Below are 15,090 nucleotides of genomic sequence, written 5' to 3' on the forward strand. Positions count from 1 at the left end.
TCCAATCACTTGTATATAGACTCTTATTGTCACAAACGAGCTGAGGACCAAAATGCAGAACACGGGAAACCAGGGATAGTCGGTAACCAGCTTTATTGAAGGCAATAGGCTGGTAGGAGACAAAACGCCAGATAGTAGGCAAAGGGCTGGTCCGGGACAGGCGAGGGTTCCAGGAGAAAGCAGGACGGGAGTCGCAGGTACAGAACGGGTCAGGGAGCAGGCGAGGCAGGCTGGTCAGGGACAGGCAGGGTCGAAACCGGGAGAGCAATTTGAAGGGTAATGCGGGAAATACTGGCATGCAGCAAAGTACGATCTGGCACTGAGGTGAAAGTGAAGTGGGCCTAAATACTAATGGAGCTGATGGGTGTAACAGAGTGAGAAAGAGAGACAGGGTGTGACTACCAGGTGACTAAGGAATGTTAATGCAGAAAATAGGTGAGTGAGAAAGTAGACTGTGACACTTATTGCACAATTTCACTTTTTACTATTTTACTATTTTTTCTGTGTATCTGTTTTATTGTGTTGCACTGTTGGCGGAGCCTGTGACCTAAGGGGGGGGGGGGGAGGGTAGGACACGTTTGATTCCTGTTTTAGTTAGTGTGCCATTTCAAAGTGCTGTTCTATGCTCCGTGTAAACTTTGCGCACTGCCACTCCAACATCCAATCACAGAGCTTGAGGACTAATCACGGGGTTTGTCAAGCAAAGCACATGGTGTAGTCCCAAATGATAGCTGAGGATTCTGGGTAAACGTAGTGTCTTCTGCCATCCTAAACTCCAAAAAAATATTTGTTTCTCCGAATTGAAGGGGAAAAATACAAAAGCATTGTACACAATTTAAACCAATCAATGTTGTGTAATTAACAAGGATAATCTGGTGTTTTTGAGTTGATGAGTAGTGCAGATATGACTGTAAAATCAATCGACAGTAAAGAGAATACTTACTTCCGGGTGTAAAATCCTCCATTATGCAATGGGAATGGACGCTCACATTGCCTTTAAATGCCGCCGACATGGACCGATGCGGTGCTTCCCTGAGCGTCAAATACCGCCGCCGATGGGAATACATTGCAATCAGTTGAAAGCTCTTTGCATCCGTTTATGAAGCTGAAGGAGACTCGGCGCGTCACAACTGCACGCCATAGGACCCTGACCAAGCGTAGCTTCTGGACGTTTAGGGATTGAGACTGTGTTGGATTAATTATTAAATTCATTTCAAACAATAGTATTTAAAGGTTTTTAAACGTCTATTACTAAGACTGGAACAATTCCAGGTTACTTTTGAGAATATACATTAAAGGATGATAAAAAATATACTTAATGAAATTTCATTTGAACAATTGCATTTTATTTTTAATTGTTGCCTTTTAAGACTCAGATGATTCAGAAACATCAGATGTGTTTTAGACCAAACAAACCCAGACCCAACACTTACTGGTAGCTACATCATATTGTAAAGGTAATGTTCATGTTATAATGGTGTGTATGCTTATGGCTGATTCACAGCTGAAGATTGTATGTGTTTCAGTTGGTGTGCTGTGTCCCAAAAGATGCAATCTATGAAAATGGTTATATTTCAAATATAATAATAAGAATATTCAAAAAAAATTATGAACTTGTTGAAAGATTTGTGGACTATGGGATGTTGTATTTTCCTCTTTGGCAATAATGTTATAGCAATTCAGCCAGCTTTTCTTACGATTATGCAGTATTTAATATTTTTTTGGAAATGTTTATCAAGTACCACACACGGTCTGAATGTTGACTTTATTTATTCACTTTATTTGATATTTTCAGTAATTGATCAAAATGTATTGTAAAATAGGGTATTATTAGTAAATTCACAAAATGACGTTACAATTAGTAAAATATTGAGCATAAAAGAAACTCCAATATAAATATTTAAATCAACAAGGAAAGCATATTTGAATGTGCACAGTATAAGCTTTATAAAGCCATCTACATTTTTTACAAACCCCTGCTCATTAAATGTTTCTTGGTGTTTTTCTCTGGCTTAAACAAAATAATAAAACATTTTGGAGCGAATATACACGTAATTAGTCCAAAACTGGAGGCCAGAATGGCAAATATCTCCACAGCCACAGTAAATTTCCCAGGAGAGCTGACATATGCTGGGATAAATGTGATCCAGACTGCACAGAATATCAACATGCTGAATGTGATAAGCTTGGCTTCATTAAAGGTATTAGGTAGTTTCCGAGCTAGGACAGCTAACACAAAGCAAAAGACAGCCAGTAAGCCTATATACCCAAGTACAGCCCAGAACCCCAAAGCTGATCCTAATGCACACTCAAGGATGATTCTCTCTTTGTATGTCGTGAGGTTTTTCATTGGAAAGGGGGGACTAAGAACTAACCAAATAGTACATATCAAAACTTGAATAAATGTGAAAGACACTACAGTCAATCTTTGCTGTGAAGGCCCAAACCATTTCATCAAATTACTACCTGGTAGTGTAGCTTTGAAGGCCGTCAGAACTACTATAGTTTTTCCAAGAACACAAGACATGCAGAGGACGAATGTGATCCCAAACGCTGTGTGGCGCAGCATGCAGGACCACTCCGAGGGTGCTCCAATGAACGTTAATGAACATAAGAAACATAGAGTCAGGGAGAAGAGCAGCAAGAAGCTCAGCTCAGAGTTGTTGGCCCTGACAATTGGTGAGCTCCTGTGACGATAGAACACAGCCGCTGTTATAATGGTGAGACAGGCACCACCGATTGAAAAAGCAGCCAAGACGATTCCAAGGGGCTCGTTGAAGGAAAGAAACTCTACAGGTTTGGGAAGACATGTATCTCTCTCTGCATTAGGCCAGAATTCCTTGGGGCAAGGGAAACAATCAAAGGAATCTGAAAAAAAGAAAACAGCTTTAAACAGTTAGAATTTATATTTTATGTTGTAGACATACATTAGAAAAACAAATACCTGTAGCATTGCTAATCTCTCCCTCGGGACACGGTGTACAGTCATAACAGCAGATGGGTTTTCCTTTCTGAAGCACTTTACGAGTTCCTGAAGGACAGCTGTCAGTGCACACTGACACAGGCACCTGTCACATATATACAAATTAACTCACATGTAGCTTGTCTACATGTGCTCTGAAGCTAAAATGGATAAATTCATGTTTTTTTCTTCACAATGTTTTTCTTTGTGTCTTTTACATTTCTGTTTTGTAATTTATTTATTTTAAGTAAGTAAACGTGTATTTTAAACAATACAACTTCACATTTCATGTTACAAATACTCTCTCATTATTCGTAACATCGGAATTCTAATGAGGTACCGAGGTATGAGACATCATACCCTTTGAGATGATATGAAAATGTAGCATGTTAAACTATTGCTTTGGGGCTCCTCACCTGTGTGCCACCCTCCACCCAGGTGAGGTTCCTGTTGATAAGGAACTCCTGGCCCACCGGCAGTGATGAATCGTATTTCCCTACAGTCACCAACTCAATGCTGCCACTCTCATTTCTTTGCCAGTTTACCAGCTCATATGTGGCCACAGGATCCCCGTTGGCATCAAATGACACATCATAACCATTTTGGGAAAAATTAACTTTTTTCAGCTGATTAAGAACCTAGGGATGAAGTAAATGAAGACAGTGAAGGGGATAAAGAGATCATTTAAAAATAAAATGAGCATTCATTTGATAACATAGACTTGCAGCTTAAAAGAACATCATTATTTGTACTGACCTCTTTGGCCTCTAGCTTAGTGAACTTATCACACTGTGTAGTAGAATCAGTTTTCTGACAAACTGCGTTATGAATGGCATGCGCTATTGCATAGACAGCCTTGTACGCCATGTTAGTGATTCGAAGTTGAGATGTGTCAGTGTATGAGCTCTGGAGCGTCTTTATATCTTCAGTTCCATCACACACACTCCTGTCTGTGGCTTCACCTAAAAACACAGAGACAGAGGGAGTTGTTTTTAGCCATGATGATTGCATTAATTAATTCTTATGTTTGTATTGTGTTATTTAACCTGCCAAACAAGCATTGCAGGATTTACATCACATTTCAAATCACTGTTTTGCGGACATGTCTGTTTTTTACATTATTAGTTTATTTTAGCAGCTCATATTTACACAAATCAGTCATCAGACAAATACTTATTGTATAAGGCAAAATATGTATTCCTTTTATTTAATAATGACTTGCCCTGTTATAATGATGCATGATGGACACTAGAACCAGCAGTAAAGGATCATCACAAACCCTTATCACACTAGAAATAAACTGTCTGCCCTCTGCTGTCTGGTACTAACAGGCCTACACAGCTTGATTCAACAAACAATAAGACTGCTGAACTCTTGAACTCATAATTTTGATACTGTCCCTCTACATTGAAATACTTGTACTTACTCTTTAACTCACCAACATTATGTATGTACATATACCGTATGTAAGTCGCTTTGTATTTCATTACAAATATTAGATTTCCCTTTCAGTCAAAATCTGGGGTTTGGTCTTTAACAGGCTGCTAAATTCAAGGAGCTACACTTAGACAGAAAATAAAAAAACGAACACAATCAAATACTACCATGAGTGTCATGTATGTTTAATATTGGCAAAACTTTTCTCACTTTTTACCAGCCTGCAGTTGAATGCTTCCTCCCAGAACATGGTAAGCAATGGGGAGTCAGCCACTTTAGAGGGAGAGAGATCCAGCAGGAAGTCCCTCAGACCTGGGATGACAGATTTTTCAATGCCAAATCCGATGGCTCCAGCACAGAAGCTGAACCTCAGCATGTCTGGGTCGGTTACCCAGGCCTCACTACCTATCCACTGGCGAGGTGGAGAAGGCTTGCGTGACAGCTCCTCCAGCAAAATCTTCATATCAGCAGTGGAAATAAATGCCACAACAACCTTAGCCGTTGACCTGGAGGGACGTTCAATGACATATACAAATAATAGTTATAATATAAGACTAATATTGTCTTTTATAACAATATTGTCATAAGCATGAAGACAAACAAAACATGAGAGATGATAAACAGGTATACTGGCATATTTCCTGTTGTAATAAAAACATGTTCCATCACTTAAATAACTTGTTTTGATTTTTCCTTGCAGAAGGTCAGTATCAGCAAAGGGAACTAAAGGAGAATCAGTGATATAGAAACCTGCGGATAACATCAGCTACTCTCTGGATCCGGCTACGTGGGTGGGTCCGATAGAAAGACTCGGAGTATTCCACACAGATCCCCTCTTTACGTGCTGCATGCAGGAAAGAGGCCATGCCATTGTTGCCATAGTCCGAATCCGCCCGGACAGCACCTATCCAAGTCCAGCCAAAGTGCTTTACCAGCTTGGCCAGCGCGTCAGCCTGGAATTGATCACTCGGGATTGTTCTGAAGAAACTCGGGTACTGCTGCTTATCAGACAGGCATGCACACGTGGCAAAGTAGCTCACCTAAAGAAAACAACAGTTATTTAACGGGACAGAGGCAAAAAAGTAATGGACTCAAACACAGTTTGCAATAAATTCTTAATATTTACTTGAGGTATGTTGAAGGGCCCGATGATGTGCGACATACTGATGGAACGCGTGGACCCAGACGCACCAACGACGCCCATCACCATACCAGACTGCGAGCATTTGTCGCCGGTGTTAAACACCGGGTCCAGTCCCCCTGAAAGCTGAAATGCAACATTCACCGCCACGGACACCGAGGAACATGAGTCATAGATCTCATAACCAAGCTTGATGCCCGGAAGCAGCTCCGTGCTGTTGTTAATCTGCTCGATGGCGAAGACCATTGCACGTGAGAAGCGCAGTCCACGGGTGTTGATGCTGCACACAGACATCGGTGTTAATATTAAAACTTTAAGATTTTAAAATAATACGTGATAGACTACAAGATGACTGAAATTCAAATATATGGTCTGGATAATAACAAATAGCATCTCTGTAGGCTTTATGGGAATGTCATCCGTCAAAAACCCAAACACTTGATTATATATCCAATATTCACAATAACTTTGATGAATTGATGCAATGGTCCAATACATCATAAGTTTCACATATCTCCATTCAACAAATGGTTAAGTATATATCAGTTAAACTTTTGCCTTTTATGTAATTGAAAAAATAAATCCACATTATGTAAGAAACTAAAAGATTTATAAATGATTATTATTTTTAGAGTTTGTACATACAACACAGTACATTGCAACACAAATTCACAATATACACATCAATATACTGTATATGCCCACATTCTAGCCAAAATCTCCCTGTACTAACCTCCCTGCGCAGCTTAGTGGCTTAGGCATGGTGGTGTAGTTATGCTTCACAGTGTGCATGTAATAGTGAAAGGAGAAAACACCCCCAATGACATAGTCACCGTCCATAGAGAATGCAGGTTGACGAGTGGTACCTTGTAGCTTACATGTCACAGATGAAGCATTAGTGCTAAGCACAGCAGCAGTCCTATCCCCTGTAAGCCCAGCCGCTTGTTTCACACCATCCCCAAAACTATTCAGAACATGAACTGACTTCAGCTCACACAAAGCTATAGACAGTATCAGACCAATAAGAGACATCTCCATCATCAACTGTCGCCATGTGGGCAAACTGTACTGTGTTCTCACTGGTTTATAATGTTTTTCAGATGCTTCCCTCCTTCTACCATACGTCACTTTGCGATTAGAGAGAGAGCATGCCCATGCCCAGCACTGAGAAGATGTATTTATTTTATTCTATATTTTATATGTAACTTTTCTTCAAATAATCATCATTGAGAAAGTCATGCTGTTTGGATGGATGCCCAAATACCCTAATCTAAACCCATCACAGCAGAACTTGCCCTGACAAGCCAGACAAGTCCTTAAATGGCCAATATGCTTTACCTGTTTTATGTTTTTCTAGGATCAGTATATGATTTTCAGAAAAGGAGGTGGGTGGATGATTAGAAATAATCTTGTTTTGGGGGTTATTTGCTCATTGTTCCCCATCTTTTTAAGCTTTATGGTTTTGTTTTTTTAAAGCAAAGATCTTGGCTGAGATTCTTGTGACTATTGCTTTGTGGTTTTAGAACAACGCTGTTTGTTGTGCTGTGCTGATCCTCTGAACCAGTGAAGGCTTTTCAGCAGCACCTTTATAGTTTTCATAAGTTGCCCCTTTAACAGAGGTTGTTTTACCTAAAACAGGCCTAAACATGGACAAATAATTGTTTTTAGAGTCTGATTTGTAACCAAAAGCATCAACAGGGGCTTGTATAAGATAGCATCAGTATCCTCACACTTACCCACTAGGTGTGAGCTGGGGTTTGCCGAGATAGCTGTTCTGCGGCTTAGGAGCCACAAAATGCAGAGGGAACAGGAATGGAGATTCACAACATCCCCTCCCGACTGCAGGGCCAAAGGCTCACTGTCCGCCAGTTTCACACACTGAGGTAAGATAGATACAACACCTCTCACTTTATCTACTGTATTCCCAAACTCCTTTGTTTCTATGTTACACTGTTACAGTCTCTTCTTCTTTCAACACACCTCTCTCTTAATATAGTTCTTTACTTCCCATCACACTTTTGGGAACATTCAAAACAACTGGAAAAACCAGGCTAAATAAGGAACAAATAAGCAGCCAGGCAGGACCTCCGGCAAGGACAAATTGTAGTCTACATACTGACCCTATAAAGGCCCATACATATTTGGTTTAACCAATCACAACAAAAACAATTGCATAGGTGAAGACTACGGACGGCTCGTGTGAAATGTGTTTGGAGATTGACTATTAATAATGTGATTAATTATTAAATTCATTTCAAACAATAGTATTCAAAGGTTTTTAAGTGTCTATTACTAAGACTGGAACAATTCCAGGTTACTTTTGAGAATTTACATTATAGGATGATACAAAATGTACTTAATGAAATCCCATTTGAATAATTGCATTTTATTTTTAATTGTTGCCTTTTAAGACTGATGATTCAGAAACATCAGATGTATTTTAGACCAAACAAACTGAGACCCAACACTTACTGGTAGCTACATCATATTGTAAAGCTAATGTGCATGTTATAATGGTGCGTATGCTTGATTCACAGCTGAGCATTGTATATGTTTCAGTTGGTATGCTGTGTCCCAAAATATGTAATCTTTGAAAATGGTTATATTTTAAATATAATAATAAGAATATTCAAAATAATGGCAATAATGTTATAGCAATTCAGCCAGCTTTTCTTACGACTATACAGTATTTAATTTTTTTTTGGAAATGTTAATGTCACGATCTGTCTGTGTTGTGTTTTGTCTTGTCTAGATCTGTCTTTGATTTCCTGATTGTGTTCACCTTGTGCCCCTGTGTTTTCTCCTCCCTCCTCACCTGTCTCTTGTTTATTTGATTAGTCCTGTGTGCATTTAGGTTAGTTTTTTCCTGTTAGTCTTTGTGAGATCCTTGTTTGTCTTTGACTGTGTTCACGGGGAAGAGTTCTGTTTGTTACTATTTAACCTTGAAATAAAGGTATTTTCTGTGAAATCTGCGTTTGGGTCCTGCCTGCTTCGCTCTACCCTGACAGAAGGATCTCACCAAAGATGAACCCAGCAGATGATCCATTTGAGGTGGAGTTACATAGTTTTACCCATTCATTGGCTTTCTGCTATGGTAGGTGGAGGGGAGCGTCCAGTGTTCAGCAGAAAGAGGCTGCTCTGGCAGAGGCGCAACAGATGGCAATAGAGAAGCCATGTTTAGTGAAGTTCTTACCTGGCTAGACTATGGACTTGCTCCCGACATGTGATTCCCGGCCTGCTAGCCCCAGGCATGCTAGCCCCCTGCCTCCCAATTCCCAACCTGACACCATACGTCTCGGTGTGTTCTGTCTGGAGGTAGCCCCTGTTTCTTCCCCATTTCCTGCTCCTATCCAGGATCCGTTCTCGGGTACTCGTCTGGCTTTTGGAAGTCCACGGAGCCTCCAAAAGGCTCCTAAGAGAAGGAGTCGCAAGTCCAGGCTAGAAGCCAGAGCCCCAGAAGCCATGCTTTGGGCTCCAGTACAGGCCCCAGCAGCCATGGTTCCAGCTCCAGTACCAGCCCCAGCAGCAATGGTCCCGGCCCAAAAGACATGGTTCAGGCCCTGGTTCCGGCCCCAGCAGCCATGGTCCCTCCTCTAGTCCCTACTCTAGTCCGTCCTCCGGTCCCATCTCCAGTCCCTTCTCCAGTCCCTTCTCCAGTCCCTTCTCCAGTCCCATCTCAAGTCCCATCTCAAGTCCCTTCTCTAGTCCCAACTCAAGTCCCTATTCAAGTCTCTTCTCTAGTCCCTTCTATAGTCTCTTCTCTAGTCCCTTCTCAAATCCCCTCTCAAGTCCCTTCTCAAGTCCCCTCTCAAGTCCCCTCTCAAGTCCCTTCTCAAATCCCTTCTCATTTCCCTTCTCTAGTCCCTTCTCAAGTTCTAACTCTGTGTCCTGTTCCATTGGGGGTCCCGTCGTCACCTGTCTTGCCGGAGGTCCTGCCAACTCCTTGTCCTGTTTAGTTGAGGGTTCCGCTGAGGGTCCTGCCAACTCCGTGTCCTGTCCCGTTAGGGGTCCCGCCGACTACTGTTCTGCCGGGGGTCCTGCCAACCCAATGTCCTGGTCCGTTGGGGGTTACGCTGGGGGTTACGCTGGGGGTTACGCTGGGGGTCCTGCCAACTCTGTGTCCTGTTCCGTTGGGGATCCCGCCGTCACCTGTCTTGCCGGGTGTCCTGCCAACTCCTTGTCCTGCCTCGTTGGGGGTTCCACTGAGGGTCCTAACAACTCTGTGTCCTGTCCTGTTGGGGGTCCCGCCGACTACTGTTCTGCCGGGGGTCCTGCCAACCCCATGTCCTGTTCCGTTGTGGGTCCAGCCTGTGGTGTCTAGACAGTTGTGTTAAGTTAATTTATTTAGTTCAGTCCTTTTGTCTTTTGCCTTGTCTTGTGATTTCCTGTTTTATTTTGTAGTAACCTTTCCCTCTCGTTTCAGAGCATTCCTGCCCTGGTGTGTTTTTCCCACCAGTGTGATTGTCAGCCCCTCCCTTAATTGTTGCCACCTGTGTCCCCTTACCTAGTGTGTATATATAGTCTGCGTCTCCCTTTGTCTTGTGTCAGTTCGTCTTGTCTCGTCAAGCCTGCCAGTCATCCCTTGATCGTGTGAAGTATATTTTTGATAGTCATGTAGATGTTTTTTGGTTTAGAGTTTTTGATCCTCCAAGTGAGCGTTTTGTATTTGACCTTAATTAAAAGACCTTGTTAATTCTAATCTGTTTCTGGTGTTGTGCATTTGGGTCCTGAGCCTTGTGACATTCTTAACAGTACGAACTGACCAAAGAATGGACCCAGCCGACCCAGACAGGTTCAGAGCAGCTCTGCGCTCACAAGGCACGCTTTTGTCTCAGCATGACGATCAGCTGAAATCAATTGACCAGGGAGTGAGAGAATTGAGTGGTCGTCAAGAAAGCTTCCAAACATCTGTGAACAGCCAAGTAAACCACCTGGCAGATCAGCTTGTTCGTGTCCTTGCCCACCTGGAAGCTGGATCTCAAACTGTTTCCGCGGCTGCACCCCTGCCTGAGGCTGTGATCCAAGGACCTACTTCTTCTTCATGTTCTCGTCTCGCATCTCCAGAGAAATTCTCCGGTGACTCAGGTGACTGTCGTCCTTTTTTAGTCCAATGCGACCTGCATTATCAACATCAGCCTTCTGCTTTTCCAACAGACCAGTCTAGAATAGCTTTCATGATAACACACTTGACTGGTAGAGCAGCAGCGTGGGCTACAGCAGAATGGGCTAGAGACTCTCCCCTTTGCAGATCACTCGGACTGTTTACTGATTCCCTTAAAAAGATTTTTGATCGTACAGCGCCAGGGAGAGAAGCGGCTAAAGCTCTAGTTCAACTCAAGCAAAGAAATCAAAGAGTGTCTGATTATGCCATAGAGTTTAGGACAATAGCAGCAGACAGTGGCTGGAATGATCTGGCCTTGCTGGACGCCTTTGTAAATGGACTTTCAGGCCTTGTCAAAGATCACTTAGTCCCATTAGATCTTCCAGAAGATTTAGACTCTGTGATTGCTCTGGCTATACGAATAGATAATAGGCTCTGGGATAGACAAAAAGAAAGAGAACATCCTGCAGTTCGTTCACCAAGCTCCAGGGGGCCTCCTCGTGGCATCCGGATGAGGGAGGATTCGTTTCCAGGGGTCTGGATCAAGCCTCCTTTGACAACGCCATCCACCACATCAGAGGAACCCATGCAACTTGGCCGAGCAAGACTTTCACTGGAGGAGCGGGAACGGCGCCTCCACCAGGGCCTGTGTTTCTACTGCGGGCATCGTGGACACCTGATGGCCGCTTGCTCACTAAAAGACGGGGCTCCCCAGGCAAGAGGAGGGCGCTGGTGAGCCGACTAACTTCTGACTACTCTCCTCGTACGCTGACTCCTATACAAGTAAAATTAGGTAAGAAAACCTTAACACAGAATGTTCTCATTGATTCAGGAGCAGACGAAAGTTTTATGGACTGGAATTTTGCCAAAAGCTTGAACATTGTCACCATGCCCTTAGCTCAACCTTTAAATGCCAGTGCCCTTGATGGAAGATTATTGTTTCAAGTCACTCACCACACAGAACCCGTCCAGGTTATCATAAATCACAACCACACAGAATTCATGACATTCCATTTATTCGACTCCTCACAACACCCTATGATTTTAGGCTTCCCATGGTTGAAAAGACATAACCCTCACATTGACTGGCGTTCTGGTAGGGTGAAGGGTTGGGGAAGAGAATGTAATCATACATGTTTGGTTTCACCAGGAGAAGTTGAAGGGCTGTCTGTAGGAAGGGTTACTTCAGGTAGTGAGGTGGAGACGAAGGAAGTAACTCATGACCATGCCTCTGACTTACCAGACCTGCCCAATGTTCCCTCCTGTTACCACAACCTGAGGGAGGTTTTCAGTAAGACTCGGGCCTCTACGTTGCCTCCTCATCGACCTTATGACTGTGCAATTGACTTACTACCGGGTGCCCCCATTCCCAAGGGACGTCTATACTCAATTTCTGGTCCTGAAAGACAATCTATGACAGATTACATTGACTCATCTCTGAAGGCGGGCCTCATTCGTCCATCGTCATCTCCTGCTGGCGCCGGATTTTTCTTCGTGGGTAAAAAAGACGGATCCCTCCGACCCTGCATAGACTACTCTCCCCTGAATGATATAACGGTAAAAAACAGGTACCCTCTCCCCCTCATTTCCACTGCTTTTGAACTGTTAAAAGGAGCTAAGATCTTCACTAAACTTGACTTGAGGAATGCCTATCACTTGGTCAGGATAAGGGAGGGGGACGAATGGAAGACTGGATTCAATACCCCCAGTGGCCACTATGAATACTTAGTAATGCCATTTGGGCTAACTAATGCTCCTGCTGTATTTCAGGCTCTTGTGAATGACGTGCTCAGACAATATTTGAATCATTTTGTGTTTGTCTACCTGGATGATATATTGATATTCTCTCCTGATGAAGAGTCCCATGTTCAGCATGTCCGCCAGGTCCTCCAAGGCCTTCTGGAAAACCAACTATTCGTGAAGGCGGAGAAATGTGAATTTCACAAGACCACTGTCTCATTCCTGGGCTTCATCATTGCTCCGGACCAGGTCAAGATGGATCCAAGCAAGGTCAGTGCTGTCGCAAATTGGCCCACACCCACCAACAGGAAGAAGGTACAGCAATTTCTCGGTTTTGCTAACTTCTACAGACGTTTCATAAGACATTTTAGCTCCATAGCTGCACCTCTCCACTCACTCACCTCAACCCATGTTCAGTTTTTGTGGACTCTACAGGCCGACAAAGCTTTCCAGGAATTGAAAAGACGGTTTACCTCTGCTCCTGTTCTCATCACTCCTGATTCACTACGGCAGTTTGTGGTGGAGGTGGATGCTTCCAATGATGGAGTTGGGGCTGTGTTGTCACAACGTTCAGCCAAGGACAGCAAACTTCACCCATGTGCTTTTCTGTCACGTAAGTTAACACCTGCTGAACGCAACTATGATGTAGGCAACAGAGAACTTTTGGCAGTCAAAACAGCGCTTGAGGAATGGAGACACTTTCTGGAGGGGTCAGAGCAACCATTCATAGTCTGGACGGATCATAAAAATCTTGAGTACATCCGAAAAGCTAAGAGACTGAACTCACGTCAGGCAAGATGGGCTTTGTTCTTCACTCGTTTTAACTTTTCCTTGTCATTTAGACCCGGTTCACAAAATGTCGAGCCAGATGCACTCTCTCGTGTTTTTGATCCTGAACCCTCGGCAAAGGAACCAAAGCTCATCCTTCCACTAAACTGTGTGGTTGGAGCGGTAACTTGGCCAATAGAAACAGAGGTGAAACGAGCTAACGGTGAGAGCCCGACACCTAGGGGTTGCCCCCCAAATAGGTTGTTTGTTCCTCAAACTGTGCGTCCTAAGGTCATTCAATGGGCTCACACCTCGCTGCTCACCTGCCATCCTGGGGTAAAAAAAACCATGTACGTCATCAAGCAACGGTTCTGGTGGACATCTATGGAGAAGGATGTCAAGGAGTATGTGGCCGCCTGCACCATCTGCGCCAGGAATAAGACCTCTTCCAGGCCCCAGATGGGTCTGCTCAGGCCGCTGCCTATCCCCAGTCGGCCCTGGTCCGACATCTCAGTGGATTTTGTCACCGGACTGCCAGAATCCAAAGGTAACACCACCGTCCTCACGGTGGTGGATAGATTCTCTAAAATGACACATTTTATTGCTTTGCCTAAACTGCCATCGGCCAAAGAAACGGCTGAAGTGTTGTTGCACCATGTTTGTCGTCTCCACGGTTTTCCCAAGGACATCGTGTCAGACCGGGGTCCTCAGTTTGTCTCCCGTTTCTGGAGGGAGTTTTGCAGCCTCATCGGGGCCTCTGTCAGCCTCTCTTCCGGTTACCATCCCCAATCAAATGGACAAACGGAGAGACTGAATCAAGAACTGGAAACCTGCCTCCGGTGCCTGGTGTCCCAAAACCCAGCTTCTTGGAGTAAACACCTCACGTGGGTAGAATACGCCCACAACTCATTGCCTACCTCTGCCACCGGATTGACCCCGTTCCAGTGCGTCTACGGTTACCAACCTCCCATGTTCTCAGAGACAGAGAAAGAAGTCATGGTTCCCTCGGCACACGCACTGGTCAGGCGCTGTCATGGCATTTGGGCTTCAGCACGTCGGGTCCTCCTTAGGACTTCGGCCCGCATGAAAAAAGCGGCTGATCGGCATCGCCGTCCTGCACCTGTGTACAGACCGGGTCAGAAAGTGTGGCTATCCACCAGAGACTTGCCCCTGAACGTAGTCTCTAGGAAGCTGGCACCAAGATTTGTAGGCCCATTCACTGTGGAAAAGTGTATTAACCCTGTGTCTGTTCGTTTGCGCCTGCCTAGATCACTCAGAGTCCATCCAACATTCCACGTAAGCAAACTCAAGCCGGTCAAGGAAAGCAAAATGGTTCCCGCTTCCAAGCCCCCCCCCCTCCTCCCAGGCTCATTGATGGAGGTCTGGTCTACACTGTCAAGCGTCTGCTGAAGGTCAGAAAACGAGGAAGGGGTCAGCAGTTTTTAGTGGACTGGGAGGGTTATGGACCGGAAGAGCGGGAATGGATCCCGTCTAGCTTCATCGTGGACCAGAACCTGATAAAGGATTTTTACAAAAGCCATCCTGAACTCGCTGGGCCGTCCGGAGCCGTCCGTAAAGGAGGGGGTACTGTGGTGTCTAGACAGTTGTGTTAAGTTAATTTATTTAGTTCAGTCCTTTTGTCTTTTGCCTTGTCTTGTGATTTCCTGTTTTATTTGTAGTAACCTTTCCCTCTCGTTTCAGAGCATTCCTGCCCTGGTGTGTTTTTCCCACCAGTGTGATTGTCAGCCCCTCCCTTAATTGTTGCCACCTGTGTCCCCTTACCTAGTGTGTATATATAGTCTGCGTCTCCCTTTGTCTTGTGTCAGTTCGTCTTGTCTCGTCAAGCCTGCCAGTCATCCCTTGATCGTGTGAAGTATATTTTTGATAGTCATGTAGATGTTTTTTGGTTTAGAGTTTTTGATCCTCCAAGTGAGCGTTTTG

The 15,090-nt window shown here is 44.1% G+C and overlaps 1 protein-coding gene across 1 annotated transcript; it reads right to left on the reverse strand.

The window, feature by feature from the left end:
- Positions 1 to 1,966: 1,966 nt before the first annotated feature.
- LOC117553772 (extracellular calcium-sensing receptor-like) lies at positions 1,967 to 8,906 on the reverse strand. Its single transcript, XM_034227843.1, has 9 exons — positions 8,865 to 8,906; positions 6,274 to 6,377; positions 5,526 to 5,820; positions 5,150 to 5,439; positions 4,610 to 4,905; positions 3,719 to 3,924; positions 3,379 to 3,600; positions 2,945 to 3,068; positions 1,967 to 2,868 (listed from the first exon to the last, which is right to left on the reverse strand). The coding sequence occupies exons 2-9, from the start codon at positions 6,330 to 6,332 to the stop codon at positions 1,967 to 1,969; spliced, it is 2,394 nt and encodes a 797-aa protein (XP_034083734.1). The 5' UTR covers positions 6,333 to 6,377; positions 8,865 to 8,906.
- Positions 8,907 to 15,090: the final 6,184 nt, after the last annotated feature.

Source organism: Gymnodraco acuticeps, unplaced genomic scaffold, assembly GCF_902827175.1.
Source record: "Gymnodraco acuticeps unplaced genomic scaffold, fGymAcu1.1, whole genome shotgun sequence".
NCBI lineage: Eukaryota > Metazoa > Chordata > Actinopteri > Perciformes > Bathydraconidae > Gymnodraco > Gymnodraco acuticeps.

What these genes read in the sequence shown, in the direction of transcription:
- LOC117553772 (XM_034227843.1), bottom strand. Translation starts at nt 6,332, where the DNA reads ATGCACACTGTGAAGCATAACTACACCACCATGCCTAAGCCACTAAGC. An exon ending in GGCCCTTCAACATACCTCAA is followed by an intron (nt 5,440 to 5,525) that starts GTAAATATTAAG and finishes TGTTTTCTTTAG; the next exon opens with GTGAGCTACTTTGCCACGTG. An exon ending in AGAGATTAGCAATGCTACAG is followed by an intron (nt 2,869 to 2,944) that starts GTATTTGTTTTT and finishes TCTTTTTTTCAG; the next exon opens with ATTCCTTTGATTGTTTCCCT.